Source organism: Bemisia tabaci, chromosome 1, assembly GCF_918797505.1.
Source record: "Bemisia tabaci chromosome 1, PGI_BMITA_v3".
NCBI lineage: Eukaryota > Metazoa > Arthropoda > Insecta > Hemiptera > Aleyrodidae > Bemisia > Bemisia tabaci.
In genome coordinates this window covers 6066199-6077058 of record NC_092793.1, presented here as the reverse complement: position 1 = coordinate 6077058, position 10860 = coordinate 6066199, and the positions used below count along the sequence as shown (strand labels likewise).

The window sequence follows — 10860 nt, the reverse complement described above, 5'->3', positions numbered from 1 at the left end:
AAAAGTCTCGGCAGTTTTAAAGAATTGCCTTCGACTAGTGTTCTTTTTAAAAAATAAAGTATGACAAGAAGTCTGCGATGTTGCAAACCGAGTTATGTGATTGCCGACTCACACTGTCGAAATACTTCGAGTGTGATCGAGTAAATGTAGGTTTACATGAATCCAATTGTAGTAGATACAATGAGATTTTCCTGACAATAAATTACATGGTTTAAATATTGACTAAGTCACAGATAAGATCATAAAAAGCTGAAGGGATTGCTCCTAGAAGCTGAGGTTGGGTTCTCAATTTTCACTATGCTTACCAGTGGTACTTATCAGTCAATTGTCAAACATTAGGTTTCAATTATTTTAAGTAGGAAATCTCTGTGACGGGACTTTCATTTAGGAAAATGAATTGAATATTAAAAATAGAAACGCAAGAAAAAATTCAAATACAGAAATTTACCTATCATACTTAACAACAAATTTATTCTTTATTTAGCATGACTTAAAAATCCAGCAGTCACTTATTTTTGCCTCATGTATGCCCTCTATCTGTTGTTCTCAATGTTATGGATGTAATTTTTTTTGGTCACTCACTTCATTCTGTATCCAACATGCCAAGGTGTAAACATTTCAAACGATGGAAGCTATTTTGCAATTTCTTAAAATTATTTGTTCAATGAGGAAATAATCACTAATGCCTGTTTTTTTATTCTTTTTTTCTAGAACTTCTTTACGAAGTGCTTGGTTTGCTGGGATCCTCATGGAAAAATGAAAGCTACTAGCACTCTGTGATTCAACTGATTTTTCCGCATTAGATCAGTTATTAACAGAGATTTAGCAGCAAAATCACATCATCAAGTTCTTGAAAATCTACCTTAAAATTTATTGAAAGATTGACAGAAAAACAATGCACTGCATCATAAAAGTGCAATCTCCTGGAAGGCATTTGTTTCAAAGAAATTTAGCATGTAGGATTTTTTTTTATTATTATTACTTTCTTCCAAAAGTACGAAGACCAGTAATAACTTTGAATGAGCTTATTAACTTTCTTATGAATTGAAAAAGAAGAAATTGGAAGTGTTGGGAATCCTGTGAAGTGCGATTCTGAAAGTGTTTTTAAAATATAGGACGATTGGAATTGAAATATCTTACCTCTTCAGGAGAACTAGACACAGTGAATGGTGAGTTGCTGCAAACTGTTTTTTTCTTGCATGAAGTTTTTAGAAGGAATAGACCAGGCTGTTGAGTAGAAACTCCAAGGAATGGAGAATGTCGTTCAGAATTTTATGATGACTTTGAAAGAATCTAACTTTATCAAAAATCAGCAATTTAATTTGCGGGGGAATGAAACTCTAAATTTTTTGGTGCGGGGCTGTGAAACAATTTTATTTCATTCCTGCGGGGGATTGCAAAAATTTGGTTTCATTGCCCCGCACTAATTTTTTAGTTGCATTGCCCCGCGCAACAGCAACAGGCTGAGTTTCACGGGGCAATAAACTGCGGGGCATTGCTGTGATACCTAATAAAAAAGACCATAAAATACAACTCTCTATATTGGTAACAATATTAATTAAAAAGATAAAATGTTTTTCAACGGTATTTTATACGGTTGTTTTCAATTCGCCTTCAGCTGCGTCCGCAGCAATTGCTGTTACGGATATGTTGTGCGTGCTGATTTCAGCTTAATACATACTTGACTCTTTGAAGGCGTTATATGTCCGAAAGTATTGCGCACCCTGTCGGAGAACAGTAGAAGTGAAATTGAAAAACCATACTTTATTCGTTCTCCAACAGAATGCACTACTTGCGCACATAGAACGCCTTCAGAGCGTTGAGTATGTAATGACCGAAAATCAGCACGCACAACACATTCGTAACAACAATTGCTGCAGACGCAGCTGAAAGCGCATTGTTTTCGCACGTAAAACGCATTTTTCCGCAACAAATTCGCATTCTCGGCAAGGAAAACATTCAACAATATACTCTTACTGTGGGCATTTCCTCCCAATTCCCCACTCAGCTGAGGTCGAACAAATGTGGAACCCCCACGCATGGGGGTGTAGGAATGCCTTTGACAGTTTGGGCTTGTTTTTCATATTTGATCGCAAAAATCCGCCCGACCGATATACATCTCTATTTTTGCCCCAGACGCGAGTCTCGTAAGTCGCACCCTAATTGGACGTATTTCTATCAAACGGAACTATCTGCACTATATCGTGGGCCGTGTTATGCACATATGCTTATGGGTCTCAGGGCTCATGTGTTAATGCACATAGTTCCGTTTGGTAGAAATACGTCCAATTATTATAGGAGCAAAAGTTAGGCCAGGAGGAAAATGGGCCGTAAGTCGGTGGTTTCCATGGTTTTATGTGTGATCGCACGTTTTACACAATTCGATCAAATTTAGAACGAATTATTCGAGGAGCTGTGCCCAAATCTAAAATTTTAGTAAACTTACGACGGAGTTTTCAAAGTTAAGTCCTTTTATTTCGAAACTTTTCGAGAGGACTTGTGTTCTCAGGGCGACCAGGTTCATATCTTGCCTGCCGATTGAACGACAACTCCATCTTAGCTATTGCCAAGGTTAATTGGGCAGTATTTAATTTTTTACATGGAAACTGATGTACGGATTTTTGTGCAAATTTCATTGAATTTTCTGCGAAGTACGAATCAAATTCCTTAAAAATTTCAAAGGAATCCGCAAACGCATTCTCCTGTAAAAAATTACATCGCCCAGTTAAATTCAGCAATACCTAGCTGCAATAGCTTGGTTCCTTTCTGCTGAACGCGGTCCAACTTTAGTGATGAATTACTCTGGATAATTTGAATTCAGGTTGGCATGCCCTATTGGGCCCTAAAAGTTTTATAATCTAACCTAAAAATTACTGACATATCCGTACTTTCCCTATATGTATAGGTACCCTAGTCTTTATCATACAGTGATGTCATTTCTCGGAATTACTTCCGAATTTTCGAACTTTTGCTATATTTCGTCGCCACTCAGACGTAAGGCCGTATCTTAATTTCTGCGTGAGCCCTGTTTTACATGTAAATCTAAGCTTTCTAGGGCTCATGCGGCAATCGAGATACGCCTTTACGCCAGAGGAGCGACGATTTATCGGAACTTCCCTAGGAATCTTCCTAAGTCCAGAATTTCTATCTAATTTCGGAATTTTCTCAGAACTTCGGGGGTTTTCGACAGTTCCACCAATTTTTTTGTATCAAATTTGATGCCTTTTTTTTTTTTTTTTTTTTTTTTTTTTTTTTTTTTTTTTTTTTTGTTGACAAATTGGACAATCTCCTGAACTAAATGTGCGGGTGTATTTCGGAGTTTCTTCTCGAAACCTTTTTTTTTTTGAGAGAGAGCTTGCGCACTCTGCACGTCTGCATCCAGCACCCAGCGGTGCTTGCGCACCCAGTGGTCAGCGGTCTGACTCTAGACCAATAGGTTCCGGGCTCGAATCCCAGTGGTGGCGAAAAATTTTTACTGAACTGACGAGTGGATCTGCAGAAACAGATTCTACTCGGCCCTAATCCCTGAAAATTTGAAAGCTGGAGCACGGATGCGACAAAAATCCCCGGATGTCTAGTACTGACAAAAAAAAAATAATCTCTACGTTAAACTCTTGTCTATAGATGCCTGCATATTCCTAAACTGGAATAGAGGCCAAACAACCCGCAAAAATAAACGAGAAAGTAAAAAAGAAGATTTTTTCGGAATTTTCGAGAATCGGAATCAATTTCGAGAACCCGGAAATCTTTGTGAAAATGAAATGGCAGCACTGTTATCATATGATCGAAGCCGGCACATGAGCTTGGACATAACCATAGAATAAATAGACTACGTCAACAGAAGCGAAAGCTCCGTAAGAACCAATGTTAACATTTTTCTGCGCAGATTGAAACCAATTTCGAGGTTACCTACAAATATAAAAGTGGAAAAAAACATTAAATTTTAAGCGAATTTACAGTACTTCTTCGGTTTAACGATAAATAAGTTAAAAGAAAACTCTTACAATTCCTTAAAACGTATGTATCCGTTATTATTCGACCTCTCCAAAACCGCAAACGTAAACAGTACTTATTGAAACAGCCTCCTTTCGGTATGCTTCGTTGACATGAAAATGGCGGGGGCTTTCGCTTCTGTTGACGTTAGTCTCTTTATTCTATGACATAACCTCTGAAACGCGAATGCGTGGCTGATGTGCGCTTCGTTCAGGAGTCCGGCATTTTCGTTCGCGTTCGCGATCGCCGTCATCGGGTTGCTCGTGGTGCTCCTGGCGGCCATGGTCTTCGTGTCCTACCGTCCCGAGTACGGCTCCGTCGTCGGCAACACCAGTCGCTTGTGCTTCAGCTGCTCCGGGGGCCCGGGCTCTCTGTGCGAGCGGATGGACGGGAGCGGCGTCGTCGCCACCCAGAACTGCCCTATGACCGTCCTCTGCGGAACCCGCTGCGAGCCCGGTATGCTCACTTCCCGCGCCTGCGTCTACAAGCGGGATCTCGAGACTTGCCGAACCGACGCCTGCAAGATCTGCGAACGCAACTATTGCAACGGCGAACCGAGCCCTTGCAGGGAACCACCGAATCTCGCCCTTGTCCCTGTCCTCGCTAGCGCCGCATTTGAAAACAGCGGCGCCGCTGAACACAGAGCCACTGCTGAACACAGAGGCACTGCTGAACACAGAGCCAATGCTGAACACAGAGCCAATGCTGAACACAGAGCCACCACTGACCCCGCAGCCAATAAAACTACGACGGAGCAGATCGCCGTGCCGTACTTATCGCTGTGACCTATCGCCTGAGCCAGGAGCCAGGAGCCAGGTAATGTGCATCTGCTGCCATGCATGCATGGACCCCTAGGCTAAGTTAGAGAGAAATGTGAAAATACGTATTTTTATTCTTAATTGATTCACTACCGTACGTACTACACGTACTTACTATGGGAATTTTAAATTGTATCACAGATTGTAATAAAAACAATATAATATGTTGTAATGGTAAAATTATCGCCTTTGGACTAAAAAGTTGTGTGTGTTGCATAACTGCTATTCTGCTGTGCTAAGGAAAAACGCCGTATGAACATTCGAGAGTCGCCAAATTTTCTCTAGAAAGTATTTGTTTTTGGAGAAAGTTATGAGTATTTTCCCTTGAAATTTTCAGACTTCTTAGATTAAGAAGAATTAAGAGAATTAAGAACACAATTTTCTGAAAAAAATCGGGGAAAAATATAAAAAAATTTGCCCGGAAATTCATGATTTGTCGATGGAGATTTGGCAATGGCTGAAGGTTCATACGGCGTTTTTCCTTAGCACGGCAGTATTAAAAGGGACGACTCTTGTATACGTTGCGGTAAAATTGAGGAAAGCTACACATTTTTTGTTGCATTGCGCGGTCTATTCCCCTAATACACGTACGGAACTCAATGACTTTCGTTCGCACAAGTGTACAATCGTTTAAAATCGGCATACATCGACCGAATTAAGTAGAAATTATCGCGATTTCATGAAATTGTGATTTTTGAAATACCCTCTGGTAGAGTACCTATATTGAGAGAGTATGGCCACTGGGCCCCATGGAGAGGCTTAGGACCCAAAAATGGCGGTGCTTTGTTTTGGTTTTTGTGGATGGGAGGGGGGTCATTGCCAACTTTTGACGGTTATCACCAACCGCACTTGCTGCCAACCTTACTACATCTAAGATAATTTTTCTCAAAAATTGCACACGATTAGCCTTAAAAATATGTAAAGATGTCGCAATAGTGCATTTGAGTAAATTTCTCATTACGATAAGCAAAGAAAACTACATTTTGAGTCATTTTGCATTACATTAATTTATGGCGTCCGCCATTTTTGGGTCCTAAGGGCTCCATTTAGCCTAAGATGGCTGAGCCAATCAGAGGTGGTAACCTCAGTGGCCATACTCTCTCAATATAGGTACTCTACCCTCTGGGCGTCTTACACTAGACCGAGTCAATTAGAGAGGTCGGACATGAAATTGTTGACTAAAACGGCCAATTTTGATGTTTATTTAATCACATCTCAAATTTTAAGGGGTGCCTTCAGAAGAAAATTTCACGAGGAGACCAATGGAACCACTTTGAGAACCTCAAAGTTTTGTATAAACGGAGTTATAAGCGTTTAAAGTTTCCAAATTCTGTCCGACCTCTCCTATTAACCCGATCCGCTGCGTCGGTGCGCCTATACCTAATTTGGTTTTCATGCTGGCAGCAATGACGACTACCTCCAAAATTCTCGACCCATCTCCGGAGGTGGGTCGAAAAGTGGATGAATGCCAACCTCTCGGCTAAAATGCATCAAGCAACTGAGTCTGGTCTGATTTCAGCAGAGCGTTTTTCTCTTTTGGGTTGCAACTTTGCCGATCTGGTCGGAAAAGTTGGCTACATCCACCCGCGGAAAGCCTAGGAAAAGGACCATGTTAAAATTAACCAAATCAAAAACAACAACGAAACATGCAAATCCTATACATTCATACTTTTTCTCATTAAAATTATATTGCACTATTTGTTTTCAGCACTGGAAAATGAAGTCGCTTGGATTTAGAGTCCAAACTCTTAAAACTTTGACAAGAAAAAATACTATTGATTCAATCGGACTTTTTGCTTGAATCAAAGGGAAATCCGCCTAAATCAAGAGGCTCGGCTCTTCGATTCAAGGGAAAATCTGATTGAATCAAGATTATTTTTTCATTTCAATATTATTATGAGTCTGGACCCTAGATCCAAGCGACTTTTTTTTCCAGTGAATTAATATTTCGACCCCAAAGGACGGGAAAATAAGTACCATTCCGACTTTTGAATTGATTTTTTAGTTATAATAATTAAGACGTTGATTAGCAACCAGGATATTAACGTTGAAGACTAGGAATCTACCTTAAAGGTTGAGTTTTACTTGTTTAAAGAGCTTTAAAATTTCGGTTGTTACTTTCTTGAGCATCAAGCTATAATTTAGACCATAGTATATATGTCGCAGGCAATTAGCAATCGCTAGTAATTTGCAAGCCAGTGGTGAATAATAAATATAGAAAATCTTTAAATTCAAAAATAAAAGAATAAGATTAGAGTACTGATTATGTTGCCTATGATGTGAATAGACACTTTTCCATCCTTACAAATATGGCAGAAATATGCGCACTCAGGAGAGCGTGCAGTGAACTCCGTGACATTAGCCGGGTTGAGATCGGACAGGCAACTAAACTAACATCGTGGCGAAGCGTACAGTATCACGAAAAATGAAGGCGCTTCAAGCCGAGCTCATACTTTTGAAGACCATAACCCTTAAAAATTGCATTATACCGATGCGCATTATTGCGATCTATTGAAACAACATGTGAACTGCCGGCGATTGCTAATTGCCTACGACATATCGGCGTCTATCTGACATAATGGGCGTAATTACACTCTACAATGAACCCTGTCCTCCACACATTTCAATGTTTTTCCGCGCTCATCTCAATGTGTAGTTACGCCCTCATGTCAGCCAAGCGACAATATACATAGGCTATAGGTATATTAGAAAGCCGAGTCAACGATTTTCCTATCATGCGCTGTTTAAAATTTTGAGAGTAAACTGACGTTTTTTATTGAAATTTTGCGGTGGACCAAGGACCGACCCACTACCTGCAAGAGCCTCATGGTATTGAGTCGCCACGTACAGTTCTAGGGGTGAGGTCAGTTCATGACGCAAACCGTATACTAATTTCGACCCACAGCCTAGATTAGGTTCGGTAGTGTCAACAATTTACAGACCATTGCCACCGAAAAACAGTAATTATTCATGCATTGAAAATAGGACTGCGCAAGTGCGCAAACAAATAATTAATTCGGTTAGCTATGGTTGAATCCATAAGTTATTTTTCATACGTCGAAACGTTTATCCTCGCTTCGCTTACGCATCAAGAGTAATAATATTATTTTATTTATTTTTTATAATTATAAATTACTAATTTTCATCTCAGGAGAAGGATTAAGTTGGGGTATTCGAAACAGCGCGATGCGAGTGTCTCTAGCTTTATGATTGGTCAACTTTGACGGATCGAAACCAAAATCCGCTGAGCGTCGCGTCGCTACTTTTTTATTGTTTTTTCGGGACTTATCCGTCATAAAGTGACGTATTGACGTTTGCTCCCTCCATTATGCGCTTAAAGCATGCTCAAAAAAACGTTTATACAGCTGGCGCTTTGGAGCGATTCACCATTGCCCAGGATCTCTGATCAAGAGTCTAGGCTAACATCAGTCTCTTCAAAGTCATTCTGAAGTCTCCTTTTCTCACTGGTGAATATGCATTTTCCTCTCGTGCTGATTTGTTTATTTCTAATGGTTGTAGTGCTGGCTTCATGTGATAGAGTTCCCATTTCCTTTTGGAATGACTCGGGTTTCGCGGCTAGGTACATAGTTGACTGTCCCGAAGCAGTGCGAGATGAAGAAGTTTTCCTCAACAACCAGTATAAAACTGTCTACGTTCCTGACACATGCACCAACGTGACAGTCAAAGTGAAAGCTTACGTGTTCATCGGTAAGAAGAAAACCTTAATCAATGTTACTCTACCCAAGGCGGAGAAAAAATGCTATCACATCTATGGGGTCGTATGGGATCGACACTACAGGGATGAAACGGCCACTTGCTGGCCTATTGATCCTTGATCTCTCCAACCGCAGTGTCTTTGAACATCCGTCGGGACTTCATGATGAAGGTCAGAATCATCCTGGACCTAGACTCGGGGATTTACTTGTGAACCCTTACATTTTTCATCGGACTTTGGTTGAAGTTGGACTGCATCTGGCGTATTTATGCGAAAAGGAAATGTGGAATGGAAAGATGGGGTCGTGCTCGTTAGTGGTCGGCCATAAGAATGAATGAGAATATCAAGCGCATGACGTCAGCGTTGAGTGCGGTGACAGTTTCGGGATCGGATCGCCGTTCCGGCGTCTTGAACTCATGAGCCTGTCCACAACGCTCTCTTGCCATGCCCACGGACTCTAGAATTAGCTATTTTCTTAGCTATTTGTTTTTCAAATTTTTAATTTTTGAACAGGAGCAGCATCCATTTACATTGTTTCTTATGAGAACTGAAGAGAACACAATTTGGCAATGAAACCCTGATGCTAATGTCTAAACGTTCTTTTCGACACACAGAAAGTTTCAAAGGATTTAAAGTACGAATTTAAATGATTCATTAAGAAAATTTGCTCTTTCCCATAAGAAAAGCATTGTTTCCGACTTTTCTGGTTTTCGCGGCAGTAATGCTGACGTCACGAGCCAATGAAAGGGCTTACCCCAGCGGAAATCTGCGCAATGACTGACCATTGGATGGATCTGCTGAGGTTATGCAGCTTTTTTGTCTTGGAAAAAAAAAACCTGATTATCTTTAAACAGTTTCCACTTTACTTGCTAGAAACTCTTTTAGGTAGGACAAACATTACCTACCAAGTAAATTTCATATTTTTTAAGGATTTCAATGGTTATATTGCAATGGATGAAGTTGCACAGTCTTAGCAACATTGCAATGCTCCTGGTTCCTCTTTGCAAAATGCAATCCAGTTCACAAACGCCATTTTCGCTCCAGAGCATATTGGACGACTGCACTTTGCAAAAAGGAGCCCAGAGCAATCCAACAGTGCTCAGATTGTGCAACTTTATACTCTTCGCGTTTGAATTACTGAAATCGCGATAAAAATTAAATTTTCAAAGGTAATTTTCGTCTTAAATATTTAGTTAATTGAGAGTGAAAATAAATCTTGTTTAGATGATCAGTTTACATGTGCAAGGTGAAACGAGTTGCACGCAATCTTAGCGAAATTGGCATACTCTTGGTTCCAATCCATTTGATCCATTTTGAGATTGGTTCTCATTGGCATCTATTATTTTCGGTAGACATTTTTAGAAAGTTTTCTATTTACAGAGAAGTTTTGATGTAATACTGCTGCGCAACAAAGTTCATTTCACAAGAAAGCCAACATTTGTCAGACTAGGCATTGCTTTTTATTCAAAATAAAACTAAGTTGTTAAGATCTTTGTTTGGAATCTTCCAGAATTCAAAAATATTTACAAGCGTAAAAGAAACAATAAATGATCGGAAACATACATAATAAATGATCGCGTATTGGATCCACTGGACTTTCGTTAGTTCCGAGGAACTATTAAAACGAATCGTCTCAATGGAATACAGTTTTTCCTAGTTTCATCATTGATGTGATAGGAATTCCAAGCTAAGTCATATGTTCGTAATTTTCAATGAATATTACGAATACATTGTTCTGGAAATTCTTTGAACTAAATTTTATCATTTTATTCTTATGTATCAGGAAAAGTTAGCAAAACTTTTTTCGCAGAAATGCTCAGCATACAGACATCTCTACAATTGAATGTTTTTAATTAAAAATAAATGCGACTTTTTGTTTCTCTGAGTTTCAGACAATGTTTAAAAAGTTCAATAAATTCTTGTCTCATAACATTGTGCAACATATGTAATATATTGTGAATTTCCTTAGTGTGGTCGTTTATTCTTTTGATTTTGTTTTGTTTTTCCCCCAGTAAATTTCGATCACAGCCAAACAACAGTAATGTGGATTGTGGTTCATCCTGGGGGTCTATCAGGATATAATCATTCATATAATTGAGCATTTTGCAATTGGGAATATAAATTCTGGCTCTTCTGAGGAAAAACACTCATGTCATTGGGAAACCATGGCATATACGTTGTTTTTAAACTGGGCTATATTATAGTCCAAATTGCAAAGTAGTCCAATTATCATAATGATATGGGCGGAACTAGTACGGGCTGGGAAGGGGGGGGGCGCCCTAGAAATCTACTTACAATTAGCCCCTCTCTAAGAAATGTTAAGGATTTTAGTAA

General features: G+C 39.5%; 1 protein-coding gene across 1 annotated transcript; it reads left to right on the top strand.

The window, feature by feature from the left end:
* The first annotated feature begins 3784 nt into the window (after positions 1 to 3784).
* LOC140226004 (uncharacterized) lies at positions 3785 to 5071 on the top strand. The gene is made up of 2 exons (XM_072306120.1): positions 3785 to 4656; positions 4711 to 5071. Exons 1-2 carry the CDS (start codon positions 4191 to 4193, stop codon positions 4776 to 4778), a joined length of 534 nt encoding a protein of 177 aa, XP_072162221.1. The 5' UTR covers positions 3785 to 4190; the 3' UTR covers positions 4779 to 5071.
* The last annotated feature ends 5789 nt before the right edge of the window (positions 5072 to 10860 follow it).